The sequence below is a fragment of the Primulina huaijiensis genome, chromosome 8 (assembly GCF_012295235.1).
Source record: "Primulina huaijiensis isolate GDHJ02 chromosome 8, ASM1229523v2, whole genome shotgun sequence".
NCBI lineage: Eukaryota > Viridiplantae > Streptophyta > Magnoliopsida > Lamiales > Gesneriaceae > Primulina > Primulina huaijiensis.
The window spans coordinates 19,439,544-19,458,269 of NC_133313.1; the positions used below are offsets into that span (position 1 = coordinate 19,439,544).

General features: G+C 36.2%; 4 protein-coding genes and 2 long non-coding RNA genes across 10 annotated transcripts; 3 read left to right on the plus strand and 3 right to left on the minus strand.

Moving 5' to 3' along the window:
* LOC140983269 (uncharacterized) lies at positions 1-3,658 on the plus strand. Of its 2 annotated transcripts, none has more exons than XM_073450236.1 (4): positions 1-631; positions 1,401-1,544; positions 1,636-2,316; positions 2,494-3,658. In XM_073450236.1, exons 1-4 carry the CDS (start codon positions 293-295, stop codon positions 3,496-3,498), a joined length of 2,169 nt encoding a protein of 722 aa, XP_073306337.1. In that variant the 5' UTR covers positions 1-292; the 3' UTR covers positions 3,499-3,658. The 2 variants fall into 2 exon arrangements, with proteins under 2 accessions (XP_073306337.1, XP_073306336.1); XM_073450235.1 differs by having other exon boundaries at positions 2-631; positions 1,389-1,544.
* Positions 3,659-4,119: 461 nt separating this feature from the next.
* Positions 4,120-7,747, minus strand: LOC140983379 (uncharacterized). 3 transcript variants are annotated; one of them, XM_073450418.1, is made up of 7 exons: positions 7,586-7,747; positions 7,260-7,443; positions 6,959-7,015; positions 6,718-6,814; positions 5,271-6,506; positions 4,888-5,100; positions 4,120-4,536 (listed from the first exon to the last, which is right to left on the minus strand). In XM_073450418.1, the coding sequence occupies exons 5-7, from the start codon at positions 5,355-5,357 to the stop codon at positions 4,471-4,473; spliced, it is 366 nt and encodes a 121-aa protein (XP_073306519.1). In that variant the 5' UTR covers positions 5,358-6,506; positions 6,718-6,814; positions 6,959-7,015; positions 7,260-7,443; positions 7,586-7,747; the 3' UTR covers positions 4,120-4,470. The 3 variants fall into 3 exon arrangements, 2 of the variants coding, with proteins under 2 accessions (XP_073306519.1, XP_073306518.1); XM_073450417.1 differs by having other exon boundaries at positions 6,959-7,115; XR_012176419.1 differs by lacking the exon at positions 4,888-5,100 and having other exon boundaries at positions 6,959-7,115.
* Positions 7,748-9,905: 2,158 nt separating this feature from the next.
* Positions 9,906-11,421, minus strand: LOC140983462 (uncharacterized protein At3g28850-like). The gene has a single exon (XM_073450524.1). It carries the CDS (start codon positions 11,160-11,162, stop codon positions 10,029-10,031), a length of 1,134 nt encoding a protein of 377 aa, XP_073306625.1. The 5' UTR covers positions 11,163-11,421; the 3' UTR covers positions 9,906-10,028.
* Positions 11,422-11,911: 490 nt separating this feature from the next.
* Positions 11,912-12,736, plus strand: LOC140983016 (uncharacterized). Its single transcript, XR_012176375.1, has 2 exons — positions 11,912-12,189; positions 12,346-12,736. It is a non-coding gene; the product is annotated as an uncharacterized lncRNA (long non-coding RNA).
* Positions 12,737-12,966: 230 nt separating this feature from the next.
* On the minus strand, positions 12,967-18,546 carry LOC140983015 (vacuolar protein sorting-associated protein 60.1-like). 2 transcript variants are annotated; one of them, XR_012176374.1, is made up of 7 exons: positions 18,354-18,546; positions 17,847-17,998; positions 16,972-17,065; positions 16,176-16,247; positions 15,966-16,077; positions 13,738-14,103; positions 12,967-13,192 (listed from the first exon to the last, which is right to left on the minus strand). XR_012176374.1 is itself a non-coding variant. In XM_073449870.1 (7 exons), exons 1-7 carry the CDS (start codon positions 18,540-18,542, stop codon positions 13,139-13,141), a joined length of 801 nt encoding a protein of 266 aa, XP_073305971.1. In that variant the 5' UTR covers positions 18,543-18,544; the 3' UTR covers positions 12,967-13,138. The 2 variants fall into 2 exon arrangements, 1 of the variants encoding a protein (XP_073305971.1); XM_073449870.1 differs by having other exon boundaries at positions 13,738-13,865; positions 18,354-18,544.
* Positions 17,073-17,738, plus strand: LOC140983018 (uncharacterized). The gene is made up of 2 exons (XR_012176376.1): positions 17,073-17,450; positions 17,568-17,738. It is a non-coding gene; the product is annotated as an uncharacterized lncRNA (long non-coding RNA).
* Positions 18,547-18,726: the final 180 nt, after the last annotated feature.

The following is an 18,726-nucleotide window of genomic DNA, read 5'->3' on the forward strand; positions in this document are numbered from 1 at the left end:
TAAAAGTTTCCTGGCAAAGGCGTTGGTCCTTGTGTCGTAGGCCGGCATCTCTATTTTCTCCTTTGAAAGTGGTGGTGTACACGAGCATGCTTACACACTTTGCATAGAATCTCCTTCCGATATATCCAAACTAACGTTCATATTCCCTGTTTAGATTGAGTCCCATCTCTTAAAAATCCATTTTCTTGATCATCCAGCCCACAATTTCGCAAAAAACTCTGCAAAAATCGAGTCTTTTTCATTTGTTGTTGTTGGTCATATTTATTGTGAAAGCCAAAAGATTTGAAGAAAAATGGTGGTGAAGATGATTAACTGGAAGGCCTCGTCCAAGAAATTTGTAGCCAATATCACGGTTCATCAACTCAAAGGTCTCAAATCGTCATCATCATCATCTCAGCTACAAGATCCTCCAGCTCCGAGATTTTCGGTTGAAATAAAGTGGAAAGGTTCGAAGGGAAATGTTTTGACTTCATTGAGAAGAAGCGTGAGGAGGAATTTCACAAAGGAGGAGATTTTAAGAGAAGAAGATTGGGTTGTTGAATGGAATGAGGAGTTTCAAAGTGTTTGCAATTTGTCTATTTGCAAGGATGGTGTCTTTCATCCATGGGAGGTTTCGGTTACAGTTCTAAATGTGAGTTGGGCAATGGGTATTGTTTTTTTCTTGGTTATTTGGTGTTAAGTGATGTGGTTTGACCTTTTTTTTTTTTTATAATTATTATTGTGGTGTGGTATTTTATATTGAAGCAGTGTAATTTCTTGTGCATAGAACTTCTGGTGAATTATGTACCTTAGTTCTTATAATCAAGAAATGATGCATTTTCCCAAAATTTCACATTTAGAGAGGAAAAGACGTTTGATTTTTCTACCTATATATATTACTTGTTTTGGGATTGAGAGGATGATCTGCGGTGAAAATTCTAACTGATCCATGCTTCTCAGAACTTACTGATCACTCTTTTTAAAACTTTATTTTTCACACATATTTGGTAGCTGATCATTGAAAGGTTGTCATATATGAACATATTTGAAGAACTAACATCTTTTTTTTCTTTCTGTGTTCTTCCCTTCTGGTGGAAAATTATTTTTATCTTGAGTTTTGCTGTTTTTTCAGGCTAAAAATTCTGTTGAATTGACGAGTAAAACAAAGAAGAATATGTTTATTGTGAAATGTTCGTTTAAGTACAGTATACAATGAATTTAAATATTTTGTTTTGTTCACTTCGAATGTCTGTATAATAGCTGTGATTCGAGTATTGTAATATAATATCTATGTGAACTTTTAACCATTGGAAGAGATGGTAATACTGGAAAACGTTTAAAAATTTGACTGCCCATTTTTGGTTAAAATTCATGGCATCAGAATGCTGACGAATGATGTCCTGAATCAGGGTTCAAAACAGAATTCAAATAACAAGGCCCCTATTTTCGCCTCTGCATCTTTGAACCTTGCTGACTTTGCCACTGCGGCTGCAAAACATGGCAGTGAACTTAACATTCCTCTGGCCACATGCGGCGACACCGTTTGCAGTATCACGTCTCTTTCGGTGAGCTACTAGTCATCTTTCGTTTTTTTTTCAAATGACTCTTTTTGTACCTTAATTTTGGCTAAGACTTTGTTCATTTAAATAATTGCAGCTGTCAGTTTTCCTTCTAGAATTGAAGAATCTCGATGAAACTTCTGAATCGACCTCGAGATCCATCTTTTCGTTTCCACGATCCCCTTGTTATGGAGAGGTCATTTCACGGGACAAAGAGGAGTTACCTGATCTTAGAACAGGTTCAAAAAAAGCAAATACCTTTAAAGGGATTTTCGCACAAAGAGGTAAAAGGACCGGTCATGAAGAGGAAGTCAGTGATGGAAGGAGCTCAATTAAAAGCGAGGACACCGAGTTTACTTTCTCACGTGAAACTGAATCATCCGATGACTCTGATGAAAGGGAGACTAAGGAAGTAAAGGAAGTCTCTTTTGCTCGAAAATCGTTCAGTTATGGAACATTGGCCTATACAAATCATGCTGGGGTTTCCATATACTCGAACACCAGCAGTAGTGAGGATGAGGACTGGATCTACTTTAGCCATCGTAATTCAGATGTGGGGCAAGTGTATTCCGGGGATAGTGATGCATCAAAGCTAGATAAGTCACCGCCACATGGTTTCAAGAACAGACTTCTACCCTGGAGGAAGAGGAAGTTAAGTTTCAGATCCCCTAAAATTAAAGGAGAGCCATTGTTGAAAAATTATTACGGAGAGGAAGGAGGAGATGATATTGATTTTGATCGTCGGCAAATTGGCTCTTCGGATGAAACCACTTTTGAGGTTTGTATCCATTTCCTTGCTCTTTTTCAGTCGCGCGTGATCATCTTGATGTCGTCTCAACGAATCGTAGTTTTTTTCCACGATTCATTTACTTATCTTGATTGCTCGTAACAACAGATACCAACTTTGAAAAATGTTGGCAATTTCATGTTTAAATGTTGTCTATAAATGTGACAGAAACAAAAAACCGAAGAAGATTCAATCGCGGATCAGCCATCATCTTGTGTGTTTGGAGATGACAATTTTGCCGTTGGTGTGTGGGAGGATAAGGAGATTTTTAGCCGCGATGGACTAAAGAAGTTGAAAACTCAAGTTTTCTTTGCTTCAATCGACCAGAGGAGTGAACGAGCATCTGGTGAAAGTGCATGCACAGCACTCGTAGCTGTGATTGCCAACTGGTTACAGTCCAACCAAGATGAAATGCCGATTAAGTCCCAGCTCGACAGCCTGATCCGTGAAGGTTCGCTCGAGTGGAGGAATCTCTGTGAGAACGAGACTTATCGAGAAAGGTTCCCCGACAAGCATTTTGACCTTGAGACAGTCCTCGAGGCTAAAGTTCGTCCACTTTCCGTCGTACCTGAAAAATCCTTTGTCGGTTTTTTCCACCCGGATGGACTAGAGGACAAAGGGTTTGATTTCCTCCAAGGGGCAATGACGTTTGACAGCATATGGGATGAGATATGCACTTGTGCCTCAAAGAATGAAACTTCCTCCAACGACCCCTTGCTCTATATCATCAGTTGGAACGACCATTTCTTTGTACTGAAGATTGAACACAATTGTTGCTACATCATCGACACTCTAGGCGAGAGGCTTTTCGAGGGTTGCAACCAAGCCTTTATGTTGAAGTTTGATAAAGATACAACTATACATCAGATTGAAAACGAGGCTCGAAAATCTGATGAAAAAGCCCAAAATGATGACGACGCTCCGAGAAATGACGAAGACGAATCATCGGTGCTATGTGTGGGTAAAGATTCGTGCAAGGAGTACATCAAGAGCTTCTTGGCTGCCATTCCGATCAGGGAGCTGGAAGATGACCTGAAAAAGGGATTGGTTGCATCGACAAGCATTCATCATCGGCTGCAAATCGAATTCCATTTCACTAGGTGCTTGCCAATACATAAAACAGAATCACCAGTAATGTTATCATTAGCACCAACTGAACCTGATGAATTATAAAGTTGCATTGTAATATAATGAAACGATAAAGTTGACAAATATATTTTCTTCTCTTTTGTTTTTTGATTAGTTTAAGGAACTAAATCAAAGGTGAATGTTCCTCACTTGTTATATTTGAACTTGAGCACTAAGTTTATATGGACTTAGAATTTGAATTGGATCTCGATCTGGTTAATTCATATTTAACAAGAGAATTCAATTAAATAAAAGTTCAAACGTTTATTAATTTATTTTTTAATATATATATTTATAGAATTACAACATATTTATCTTTGTTTCATTTTCACTTTTTACTCAAATTCTAAAATTGATTAGAATCATATATATTATCATTGATATATTATATATCATTAATGATATATCATTCGAAGCGTTTAATGATATGTTGATATATCATTCGAACCAGATGCCGCATATGAAAACTCAGGCACTAATTTAGATTATATTATAGTATAAACCTTTCTTGGTGAATAGATGTGACATTTTAACTTGTAAAATTTCTAACTATAATTCAAAAAGGATTTTGTTAGTTATTAGTACGTCTATTTTTTTGTCACTGTCAAGAAAAAATATGATGGATTAACTGATAAAAACTGATATTTCTATCAGTTAATGAACGAGAATGAAAAGAAAGAGTGCAGTAAAGCTTTCCAAATCCGACTCAATTAAGCAAGGCCGCTAAATAAACAATTCAATCATGACAGAATGATGATGACTGCATCTCACTTATGAAATAATAATATAATAATCAGTGATTTCTTGAATCCAAAATTTGAGCCAATTTTATCAGTATGAATTTCTAATTTAGCAAATATAGAACTGAACCCAAAAAATCAGTACTAATGACGAGAAGCCATCAACTGAAATAGCTTACACAATACTACTTTGGACGTGCAAGCTCTGTTACAGTCGTCCCACCTTGGAAACAAGGAACAACTCGAGCCATGTTATTTTGCAAGGGACCCGTAACTTTCAATCACTTACAGGTGAACAAAGCTGAGAGGCAAGCTTCACAACTCCCCACGCAGATGCATCATTCTGCACAACAAACCACTTTAGAAATTGAAAAATCTTTTTAATACTATAACCCAGTGCATAATTTTAAATCTGTAGCTACGGTGTAAAATCTTCTGTTGCAACGACTCAAAAATCACGAGTATCGTGCACTTAGATGCTTGCCCCATAGGCATATGGCAAAAGATACATGTTCATCAAATGCTTAACTGATAACTAAATCACACCATCAACCCCTCTAATCTTTTTACCAGAAACTGTTTTCCTTCGAGACACCAAGTGCATTAGTAGCTATTTTTTCATATGACATTGAACTCAGAATTCACGAGATCAAATTACAATAAGTGCATCTGGTGTAGTATTTAGAAATCTCACAGATGGACTTTTCCGTGGCTTTGAGATTATTTTGTACAACAATAGCTCATGCCCATTGCAGAAGGATAAGGTGAATTGTTTTTCTTCCATTATTTCTTTGCGAAGAGCAGATTTGTTTGGGTTTGCACCAGCACATGGATAAGATGCATAAGCTTGATTCTGACATTTGAAAAGTGAAATCCAAGGAGACAAGCTGAACATGCGCACTTGTCTCTGGCAAAAATAATCAATATCAACTAAGCTGAAACATAAATATTTCCCAGTGATAGACACAGCAGCCACTAGGATAAAACATCAGCTTTTTCCATCATTGTGGTAGAGATAACCATTCTGTAAATATTTGCTGCAGCGAATGGGCAAGTTATCAGAAGTTTTGTACTCACCATATACACCACATCAAATGATTTGCAGTAGGTATCACTAGAACTCTCAATTTTGTCATTCCTGCGACAATTACTTGATAAGGTCATGTGTCTAAAATAGTTTGAATAATGCGTCTCAGAATTGCAGTTATATATGATTCATTACTAAAAATAACAAATGACAAGAGAAAGTTACAATAACAGGGAATTTCTCATTAAACAACTAATACTGGAGCACTGTTGGCAACAAAACGTATGCATGCCATTACAGGTGGACTTATTTTTATAGGACAGTGCTTAGAGTCTTAAGAGCAAATAATTCAACTATATCATTTTCATAAAATTCATTGGTCTGCAGAGTACAATTTACAACATATAGAGATAGACATGCATTATCCCTAGATAAATTAAATATCATCAATCATTCCAGCTCACAAATATTGGACTCAGATCCAACTTATGCAAAACTTTTGTGAGAAAATCAACTTCTTGAACTTCTATAGAGGTGCTATGAAGATTAATTGATCCATGCCCAGTCCTAGTCTGGATGAAATTCCTATTTATCCTCATATGCTAAATTCTATCATACTGAGCTAGGTTGTGATAATACTGATAACATACTTATGAGTTATCCCTAGATGTATAAAAAAATATATCAGATGATCAATAAAAATCAAATCCCACGTTTCCATTGAAGAAATCCCATATTTCTTTCCACCTTTGCAACACGTCTTAATCACTCAATAATATACAGAATCATTAATTACAAAAACATATTTAAAGTCTTTATTATAAGATCCAAGTGAAGAAGTTTAAAATGAAAAATGAGATCATTTAGAAACATAACTTATCGACCGGTGATTTTATCAATATTTTCACCCTCGTGCAAAATATGGACATATCACTTCTGTTAAAAATATATTGACATATTAAATTAAAATCTTAATAACAACAAAAACTGAAGGCACTGTTGCCAACTAAAGCTCATACACATTTCCCTGCCAAGCAAAATTGAATTTAAGATGCAATACACCCATCAAATTTTCAAATCAAATCCCATAGATATTCTTGTATTGTAATTCAATCCATCAGACATTCCCAAATCTCCAATGTGATCATCCAGAAGTAGCACGTTCGTTCTCAATTTAACAAAGGATGCATCATTTGTCATTCCATTCGAATCACCTAGTTAACCATGGACAGGTCCAGCCATATCAATCACATGCTCGTTCTTATTCAGTACATGGATTGTTTTCCCTGTAACCAAAAAGGATTATCCTTAGTGATATTTTTTTCTAAGCAAGGAAGAAAAAATCGGTGGTCCATTCAGATTCATTGACTTTCGATTATTTGTCGTTCAACAAACCTCCAAACACGACATTAATATAGTATTAGAAAATTAATCACAGGTAATCGAGGCAACACAAGTTACTTCAACGGATACTTCTAGTGAAAACAAGAATAGTACCTTTAAATGACACAAGATTGCTGCTCTGATTGAAAACCATTTGGTTTGATACAATTTTAACATTATAAAAAGACCTATGAAGTTTCAGCCTCAGCACCTGATAAGAAGCCACCAAATATAAGCCCTAAATAGAAATGTTTTCTACCTCCAATTCTCCAAGGCATATAGCTTGATAAAATACTAATATATAACTCAACAGAAATTCAGAATCATGAGAAACAACTAAACTCAGATAACCAACCTCTTCAATTATATCCGCAAGGCCAGCAGAAAATATAAGGACAGGAACGCTGTTCTTCTGCAAGAGACACTAATCTACTTCAGAAAATTACTATAATATTTGCATGAATTTTGGATTCTCTGCCACCATCATCACAACATATCTCTCTCATCCTCTCCTATGGAAAAAAATCAAACTTTTGAGCGTAATTATTCTATAAATGCAATTCAAACAATGTAACATATAAGCTTCACATTCTGGCTCAAATAAATCCGCACCAAAAACAATTATTAAAATTTGGACCAAAAACAAAAGACAAAACCTGAAGCTTTGCTGAACCCTAGAATCGAACAGCAGACATTTTTCTCTGAAGAAACTGAGGGTCACCCACCATTACTTCAGCGCCATCAAACACAACATACTCCATGATTTCACCTTGATGTTTTCCACTCTTGGTGTATCTGCTGGCACCACACACTATTCTGTCATGCAGTGTATCAAATCACCTAAATAACGAAACCCACTGATGTAACAAGCGAGAGAATAAATTCGTGGCGATGTATATCAAATATACGCTGTACAATTTTGTGTGAATGCCATTCATTTTTTCATTTGATAACATATAATGTGGATTACAAAATGGTGCACCTGAGTTTGAAGGACATATGAATAAATCGAGGCAGCAGATTGAAAATTGGTGCACAGTAACTCTGACGAAATGAAGTGCGAAGCAGATTTCTCGTGAGAAAGGAAGTAAGAAGAATTGTGGATTATTATCTGTCAGTAATTTTGAAACCATGGCAATTCCTCGTGTTCCTTCATTGGTGGGTTTGGGTTGAACCGACCCGATCTGTCGTAGTAAAGCCCATCTCATCCAACCAATTAAAGATGTAAATTCGTACTTATAATCCATTTGACTTCAAATTTAATAAATTTAAGATAAGATCTTAATTTCGAGATCCAGAAACTAAAAAAAAAAAAAACTAAATATATAAATTTAGATGTGTCAGTATTTTAATTTTAATAGTTGTGTGAGTTCATGACTATATTTTTAAGAGTAAATCTCCTGTGAGACGGTCTCACGAATCTTTATCTATAAGACGGGTCAACCCTACCGATATTCACGATAAAAAGTAATACTCTTAGCATAAAAAGTAATATTTTTCATGGATGACACAAATAAGATATCTGTCTCACAAAATACGACCCGTAAGACCGTCTCACACAAGTTTTTGCCTATTTTTAAATAGGCTTTTAGGAATTACATATTACAAAACTCATCCTTTATGTCGTTTTCTTTTTTTAATCCTAAAAAGTTTCATAAAATGTATACAAAATACTACATGTCACAAAAGATGTGGAGTTAAATTAATCGACATTTTTTTTATACATCAAGTATGAATGAATTTTTTAACTAATTTAACTGCTGCTCAAGTGAGATTAGAACTCAAGACCATATATGTGGGGACCCGGACGCTAATCAATTCTTAATCATCATTAGGATCAATTTATTAATCCAGTAATTAGGGTCATAAAANAATATCAGGAATAAATGTCAAATCTGAAACATGAATCCATATAAAACTGTAAATAAACTCGTGACTCCACGTCTCAGACTAGACTCAATCCTAGTCTAGGGATCCCGGTTTCCAGATGATGGCATTCCATATCGAATATCCGTGATAGAAGAAACTCCAATTCTAATCAACATCGATATAACCAACATCCAGTGTCTTGACCTATCCGTCACAAACCTTAGCACTTTCGCTAATACACTATCCTGTAACAGAGTGCAATGTGCCAATGACGATTCCATCACTATCCGGCACTTCTGTTACAAGATTACTCGTCTAATACTCGCCTATAACATGCTTCCTATAAATCAATATAAACAAGCATATCAATTCAAATCAAGGCATCTAACAACAATCAGTATGTGATTTAGGGAAACTCAAGTATGTCCTACTCAAGTCGATCTCCAAATACCACATTGACTTATACCTTTCTTTTTGTAGTCTCGGTCTGAAGAATAGAAGTTCTGAATTCAAGACTGTCTCTGTAAATCTGAAATGACGTATCGAGAATAATAATATCAACATTCCATTCTCAAGTCAATACTGAATCTGATCAATCTAAATTCAATTCAAATTAACGGCATAACGGCACAGTCTCAATATTCCCGTCAATACAATATCACCAGATATTAATTACAAATCATAACCCATATCTGATATAATCCATGATCAATTCATAATTCAAATCTGTCCCATTTTCAATCGGTATAATCAAAAAATCATAACAATTTCATAATCAGTCTGTTCTTCGATCTGACTTCAATTCTACGATGTCTAACATATCCAGAACACCATATATAAATCATATCAAATTCCTACAACATCATATTTTCAACTGATAACAGAACTCAGTACAACTTACGTCCAGTTGTAGCTGTCGACGAGAGGAGTATGGTACTGTGTCCGGATTTAATTTCTGATATACGGATCACACGAAATCACAAATCACAAAAACTAGAGTTGAAGGGATTTCTCGGAGAATTGGGCTCGGTTCGTGCTGAAGCTCTCGGTTTTCTTTCTGTCAAATTGAAGGGAAATGCAAGGTGTATATAGCCCATTCTATGGTGGAGACAAGTGTCCTCAAATCCCATAATTGCACTTTAAACCTTGAAGTCTTCACTATTTGCGATTTGGTCCTCACATCGCTTTTTAGTGTCATTTCAATCCTAATTAATTACAAAAACCGTGAAATCTAATTCATCATTCCAAAGTTCATAAATCAAATAATCTCGGATTAAAATGATAAAATCTCGGGCCTTACAATATAGATCTCGGGTCTCACCTTTTACCACTGTGCCAAGGGATTGCATTGCATTGCATTGCATCACTTAGGTAATCTGCAACAATCTATTTAGGTAAATAAATATATGATTCTAACATGTATTTAAAATGAATCAAAAAAATATAGTACACAACAATGGAAGTCAAATCTCCCAAGTCACATTAGCCACACCCTTTATTAACAAATGAAAGAATATATCATCCCTGCACACATAAACAACATTTTGAACAATAATTCAACAACAAAATGGGCATATAATCACCCCATTCTCATTACATTCCGAGCAAATTATTGCCTCAAAACCTCCTTCGACCATTATTTTGTGGCTGCCATTGCAATTAAAACACACAATGAACCTTATCCCACCACACCCTTCACAAGGCCCTTCACTCCTATCAATTGGAATCCCTTCAAAAAGTGGCCTTAGTTTCCCCAATTCATGCAATGACAACACTTCTTCGGCTCCTCCTATGTATCTTCCCTTTATAAACAATCTTGGGGGAACTTCTTTGGTACCCAAAATCAACCACAGTTCTTCCTTAAACTCCGAATGCATTGATATGTCTCTCTCCAAGAACAAGATTTTAAGATTTTCTAACAAAGATCTGATCCTATGGCAGTCCTCGAATGTTTTTCGTACCCCTCTTAGGCCGGTTGTGTAAAGAACGACTGAGTCGCTCCCCCCTGGTGGGCACTTCTCATCAAATTCATGTAGGGGATCGGTGGTTTCCTCCAATTTTCGGGATTTTATTGGGGGTTGTTCAGTATCATCATTTTCTTGGAAGATTTTTACCATATTTCTTGATCTCCTCTCTGCCTCTAGGGCCTTAACTTCCATAACCGCCTGCTCGAAAGCTGCAAGAAGTTTGGGATCAAAAAGGGTCCTCGAATCCAAATCTGGCCGCCTGAAAGACGACACATCAATCTCTGACAAAGGGACCGTTTCCCTCTCCATTTCCCGGAGTTCATTACCCTCCAAGATCTCATCTTTCGACCTCCATGTATTGATTGACCACGAATTTTCTTTCGAATCATCAAGGTTTTTCTCCTTCATTTCCGGCCGGATATTTTCTTTATCATCACTATCGGCCGGAAATTTCAATTCTTGATCATCATCAAGGCCTTTCACAAGCTCTGGTACATCAACGATATTAGGTTCTTGAACTTGAAACTTGTCATCAAATAGTTGGTTTACAGGTTTTTTCTGAATGGCCATCAAAGGCGAACTAGTCGCGGGACCCTCAATCGAACTGGATGTATAAAAACCATAATCTAACACATTTACCTGAAGGATTCTCTCAGTTTTCAAGTACCCAATTTCTTTGACTGTCTGAAATTTCTTCATCAGCTTCCCTTTCACTCCTTTCATTTTTTGTCCACCTCTACTGATTCAGATATGCGAATTCTGAGGTGGGATTCAAGATTTTGAGCTATTGAGAAACAGGATCCGAGGGACGATCAAGAGTTTAAATTGGATTTTACAGGTTTGAGGATTAAAAAGAAACAAAATTTTGTTGGGTGTGGATGCAAGAGAGGAGATAATGTGGTAGACGTTAACGGCTAGAAAGATATGAGCTTCCTTCTTTTATTTGAAAACGATTCGGTGGGAAACGGTGCATTGAGCTGGTTTGCCGATTAATTACCATTATTTTTCATTTTTTCAGGTCAAATTTCATATTTATTAGAAATTCATATATTATAATTTCTTATGCAAGTGGTATATTTAAGGCGCATTGCACTTCATTAAAACTAGTTATTTTGCACACGCTATGCATGTATATACAGTCTTTTTTATCATTATCGATGGACTAAAGTGAAATTTGACAAATTATGGAGAGACTAAATTGATATTTGAATTGGTGAAATAAAAAAAATAAAAATAAAAGTGTGTTGAAATTTAAAACAAAAAACAAAAGTGCAATAAGAAAAAGTTGGTGTTCTTCTTAAGATGTTACTATCATGTTCTCAATTTTAATAAAATAGAATATATTATACATAAATTTTATGAAATCCGATTTCTTTAAATTTTCATACGTGGCCGGTTTTTAAAAAGAATTCAAAGAGACGGGATCTAATTAAAGATTCAGACCAATATGTTATTCTAAAATCTAATATAATCTAAAAGAATGTATACGAGGTTTCTCCTTAACCGTCACGCACCCTACAAACTTTTTAACTGCCATCTATGAAACATACTCTTCTTCTTCCAACCATAAAAAATATGGCAAAACAAAGTGGGATTTTTCTTACAGTCGCACTACTGTTGCTTGTGTTGATGGATGGTTCGTATAGTTTGCAACACATCGTTGGCGACTCAATTTGGTCCATCCCGCCGGCAAATGGCTTCTACACCAATTGGTCGTCCTGTCAGTCCTTTCAGATTGGCGACAAATTATGTAATTCTTGATTTTTCTTGCATTTCACATTCATTACGACAAAAGAAACTATTTCATGTCATGGATTTGAAACAGTTAAAACATGAAAATTCCGTCTTTAAATTGGAATGACATGCTTGATACATCTCTCTCTATTTCATTTTAATTTCCACACAGATTTCGACTTCGATTCGGGTTTTTACGATGTGAACCAAGTGTCGAGAGGGGAATATGATAGTTGCAGCACAAATCAACCCTTCAAGGCCTTCGTGGATGGACCAGCGGTAGTTGATCTTACAGAAAAGGGGGTGTTCTATTTTATATGTAATATTTCCAATTACTGCAGATTGGGGCAACGAGTCAGTGTTAGAGTTGAAGAAAAAGCCATAGATATTGCACCGAATTTGAGCCCCTCTCCCTCTTCCTCTCCCTCAGCTAATAGTCCATATTCTTCTCAAGCACCTAGTGTTCACTAGATTGAGTGCAAGCAAAATGTTGGTGAATTTTGAATATAATACTGAACTTGATTGCTATGTAATTTGATGCACCGGTTTGATGCTCATACTAGTTCTGTCGGTTCGCTCATTTGATTTATCATGAAGATAATGTCCTCAAGTTAGGTCGAATTAGGCAATCGTTTAATGGTGCTGGTGCTTTTTGTTTGTTTAAAATAACTTGTACATTGTTTCAGGTGATAAAGTTCTGATATTTGAAAACTTAAATTGAAAGATATGGCAACTATTCGTGTTCTGATTTTAAAAAGATGGCTCGGTTTCAGTTGATGATTCAAATCGGACATCAACAAAATATATTTATTCTAACATTTGCTTTCGTTTTATCACGAGTTCTGTATGTTTCACATCATCCAATACCAATATCTGTGTCAAACAACCATGAAAATTCAGAATGCCAATATAGGGACAGACGAAATATTACATTTGATATTTAACAAAGTTCTGCAACTTGATCTCTAACTTCGGAGTGATGCTTCAGGAACAGAAGGTAATCCTAGTTCATCCACATCCTGTCAAGCAAAAAAGTGTCTCAAGGATAGGATAGAGATGGCCATAACAAAATATACAATAACAAGAAATGGTGCATAAAATTTAGAATAATGCATAAACCTACAAACTGCGATGCCCAGGTCTCCTCACGTATTTCTTTTTCAGGCACATTTTAATGTATTTTTCGAATAATATACACTGCAGGAGGTGTTGCTCTTGTATATGGTGCATAGCGATTAAACTTGGTTCTTATTTCAAATTAATGAGCTAGGGTATATCACATAAATTTTAAAACTGTTATTCCTCCTGTGCCAAAACTCAAGCTTTGAAATGATAAAAAAAAACAGTAGACCGGGGTACTCAAAGATGTAGACATGATAAGTAACCATATACAAATAAGGTTATATTCCAATTATCTCTCGAACATCAGTGAAGATATTTTCAAATATGCAAAATAAAATTAGCTAAAACTACAGCAATCTAGCATAACAAAAAACAACTTTTACAGGAAAAAGAAAAAAGAAAAGAAAAGAAAAAACTTTTGATTTGGGAAAAAAAAGGTTACCTGCACATTTGCTTTGCCCGTTGGTGCTGATGGAAAATCGAGTTCTGCTTCCTTGTCAGGTTGAAGATATGCAGGGACTCCATCACTTTCAGTTTCAAAACCCATGTCTGCTTCTAGAGCATCAAGCTCTGAATAACCATACAAAATATGTTCATTCAAGGAATGCAGAATCTCTGAAGCATCCAAAGACACTACTTAGCCTGAACCCTAACATAGCATGCCAGTGAGAATTAGGAAGAAATTCTAGCTCTCCCCGTGCACCAAGTTGTTGGGCTCCAGATCCCCTGATTCAGATTTATATTCCTCTACTACTTTAAAGGCTTGGATGTGTGATCCGTGTTTCATTTAGTGGAAGAATCTGACACACTTACATGCAAAAAGAAGCAAGAGTGACATCATTTATTCACTCTGTGCAGGAGATTAAATTTTCTTCTCTTTCCGAGTGATTGCAGCAAAACTTAGAAACAAACATTTAGCTAATGTTTATTGTCTAATGGGACACATAAATTCAAAGCAAGTACTTTAATATATGTCACTCAACATCAAAATCAAAACAATTATTATCACCATCAATTGATTAGAGGGTATAAAAACATCTGTTTGCACATGTACAAAGCAAAAAAGATAAGAATTTATCACATGAACCCGTCAGATGGAAATTTGAAGATGGGTGGTTGATCATCTTAATATAGCACAATGTTTGGAATAAGAACCAAGTTTATCTGTAATGACCTGAATTCTTATTTTGAATGAAGTATTAATTAAGAGATAATTAAAGAGTTGTTAATTAAGTATTATTAACGAATTGATAATTTGGGATTAATCTGTTGGATCCACCGAATTTTAAATGGATAACCTGATCTACTTCCGATTACGTTATCTCGAGAAATCCAACCAGACGAATGAGATTCTGCCACTTGGCAGATAAGATTGATTCGGATTTCTGAAATAGTCAGGATGCAGCCTATAAATGGAAGCCGAATTCTTTTGTTTCCTACACCGCATCCTTCAGAGAGAGAGTTATAGTCTTTTACCTTAGGTTTTCTAGTCAGTTTCTAGGGCACTTTGGTGTCGGGAAGTTTCAGAGCTAGTGTCGACTCGGGGGGGTCGGTGAGCTGAGATCGAGACATCATCAGTGGGCTGACGACGGACGCAGGTATAATCCTAAAGCCTTTAGGAAGAACTTTATAGCATGTTTGGTAATTCAGAATCTGGTTTGATAGTGATTTCATATTGTTGGTATTGTCTAGGTTAAGAGCTTTCTGTCAGATTGTTTTAGTAAGGTACGTGATGTACTGACTGAGATATCCAAGCGTAGTATACACACTTATATGCTGCATATTTATGTGTTGCATTATACATGTTTTACTGCTTTGGCATATTATGCATGACATATCATGTTGAGCCTGATATCTTTTGAGATATACCTCGTTTGTTGGGGCCGCTCAGCCCTATTCTGTATTGTGGACGATGGGGCATCGAGAGCTACAGTGTCCGACGGGACCCGCGGGCTCTGATGACCTGGACATTGTAGGTCCACGTCTTGATGATGAGTGTGGGAGCCAAAACATGCCTAGGGCAGATCAGAGACTACACACTCAGGCGCCTCTAGACTGAGCATGAGATTCTTGACTTGATCCTTGATATCCGAGCATATTGCATTTCGCATGCATCATATCAGTTTGTATACTCGTACATTCTCGTATTGGACGATTGTCGCTCACGTCCTTGTTTTCATCTTGGGCACCCCATTCCACGGGGCAGGTCTTAGGTTGGACGGTTCGGACGACCAGGGCAGTGGCTAGAGCAGTTGAGTTTTCGGTGGTGATCCAGTGGAGGTTTTATGTGGTTCATCGTTTTATTGTTTAGAATTATGTTTCGATATGGTTGTATTAATGTTTAAGACTGCTGTTGTTTGCTCTGTTTTAATTTGGGTTGTAAGATGATTAAGTATTTGGTTTCCGCTGTTTAATTGTTGTTATTAAGTTTTAATGTTGCATGCTTAGTAGTCTGTTTAGTAGTGGCTCGGGTAAGGACGCTACATTATCATTAGATGGAATGAAAGCAAAAACAGCTTAAATTTTCGTATTTTCATTATTTATGCAGAAGTACAATTCTAGTATTTCATCAACGCAATTCGCAAACTATCATATCGATCAACATCCTTCATCAAAATACAAAAATGCTATTGATTTCGATTAACAAACGGAGTTTAGATTCAACTTTACCACACAACAGTTCATCCTCATCAACGTCATCAGGTACATTATAGCTTCTACCAAGAGACTCTTGGATGTCATTGCTCACATCCATGAGGTCCAACATTTCATCTTGTAAGTTCTACAAACAATAAAATTCCACTAGGAAATATAAGAAAAATATCAAACAAAAAAATCCTTTGCTTAAATGAGAAAGGGTGTTAGGAGTGAGGCACAAACATCTACATCTTGAATTTTCACAGTCTTCATCATTCCTTTGAGCTCTTTATTCGCCGACTTCAAAGCAGACATCTTGAAAACATGTGATATAACTAGTTATAAATAGCACAAGTGATAAACAAATGTATATGAGTTTCTAAAAGTGCCAACCAAGAAAACATTTGCATCTTTGATAGGCACACGAAAGCATATCAGATTACTACTGCAGGATTAGTCACAAAATATCACAACCGAAGTCCCCTTCTTCATGACAAATGGGTGATCCCCCTACCTCTAAGGAGGTAGGCAGCAGTTTCCAATCACGTTACAGAATAAGCTCCGCCTCACAAGTCTTGAACTTTTCCCTGTGGGGTGCTAACAAGGAAAAGACATTGTTCTGTGAATTTGACGAACCCAGAAAAGTGATACTCGATGACAGGATCATAAATTGTTCTATAAGGTATTCATCACAAAGCTCCAGAATTGACGGGCTAAATGCAAAGAGTAAAACAAACATAAAGAAAACAATTTGCTTTAGACCACAACAAAACAAATGTTCTAAACCATAAAATAAGTCAATAGTAGATCAATATCATGCAGAAGATCTGTTGATCAGGGCTGTGGATACATAAACAACACAATCTATAATACACATATCTATGACATTCGACTTCTACAAAACGCATATCCGAAAATTTAACAATACAATTTAATTCTCCTAGAAAAAACAATGGGAAAATGGGGAATGGATTGAGTGTGCATTTTGACATGGAGTCATCAAGGAGAACACAGCAAATGAAAGATCTCTAAAACATACTGTTTGTTGGGCATCTTTGATTCCATCTGCCGCAAAGGCAACTTGATCTAGGTTGAATGTCTGATTGAATAGCATATCGCGTTGACCTTCATACCTGTTCGAATATATTTCAAAAAACTGTTAATTTTATCAAAACGTGAGTGACCTGGCACTATATTTGTATGTTGCAATTCAAGTAATACGTAAAGTGTGTTCTAGTGGATGTTAACTTCCTTACTATTGCACACTGGCAATCAACAAAATACCAAGCTTTTTTTCATCCTCCATCTTTATTTTCAGAACACATCGGGCTCGAAAAATCGAAAAGAGTTGTGAAAACTCAAGTTGAACACTTCCACTAAACCACAAACTGCTTTCCGACCCCATACTTCACATCAGCTGGGTCAAACAGTTCGTAAGATAAATAAAGGGTTATGTTCACTAGGTCGGTTTTGAGCCTAACTAAAACAGGGAAACAGACTGGGTGATGGGAACCAACAGTTGACATCTTAGCTGGATTTCTAATCATCGATGCAGATAAACAAAGGGTCATGTTTACTACAGAAGTTTTGATCCAAAATTAAACAGGGTAACAGAGTGGGTGACGAGATCAACAGTTGGCATCTGAGCTGGATTTCAAATCATCATTGTAGATAACTTTGGACTGGAGCCTAGCTTCCAACTTCTTATAATCAAAGGTACAAACATATAAAAATCAAATCCAATGAAACCCAACGCTCGGCGATCGACTTTCTTTAAGAAATCCTTTATATCGCCTCATGTCAAAATGAAAATTACCCATCTAAACCGTTAGCAAGAAGAATAATTCGATTACCAAAATGTGGACAGAGTAGCAACAGAAACTAATAACCAATTACGTAAAGGAAGTAACTCACATTCTCTTTTGCTTGAGAACCCTCATGGCTCTAGCTTTGACAGCTTCTTGTGCTGGACCGGGTCGAGTTTTCTTGATCTGCTCTTTGTATCTAGCAAGTTCAGTATCAAGTTTTTTTATCTTCTCGTCAATGGTATCACCTCTTTTATTTATCTGAAATTAAAACCATCTGCGCATGTTTAACGATCCAACAGAGTAATTACTCAACTACACAACAAAATCACACAAATTTGATTCGCTAGAGAAAAATATAGAATGGTGAGTCTACGAAGAGAAACACGAGTTCATAAGGGGCCACAAATTACATTTATGTCCGGAAACTACAACCAAACTTAAACCAGAAAATCAGCAATACTGATACCACAGAAATACATTTAATGCCATATGGACGCTAATGCACAGAACAGAGATCGACTCATAAAATTCGACAAAAAGACAACCACGGCAATTCGGTGAATCCCCCAAACCCTTGAGCAAAATTGAATTCAGAATTACTAAAACTACATACCCGGTCGGAGGATTCTTGAAGTGATGGCTGTGGTTCTTTCTCTTTCTTCGCACCAAAAACTCGCCTCATCTTCTCTCTAACCGGGAATGAATGACAAACAAATTTCAAAGGAAATCGACACAGCAGAACTCCGCTGATCAAACGGCAGCGGTGTAAAAATAAAAGGAGATCGAATATTTTCGATTTCATCCGAATGGGTCGGGCTTACTCTAATTAGACTCGAATTTGAACCCGACAGGATCCGGATCTATTAAAACAATTAGTTGATATATTATTGACAACAACTATATTCTGATAATTTTAATTAAATTATTTGACAAAGATATGAAACATTACATATAATCCGCATATTTTATATTTAGCACGACAAAAT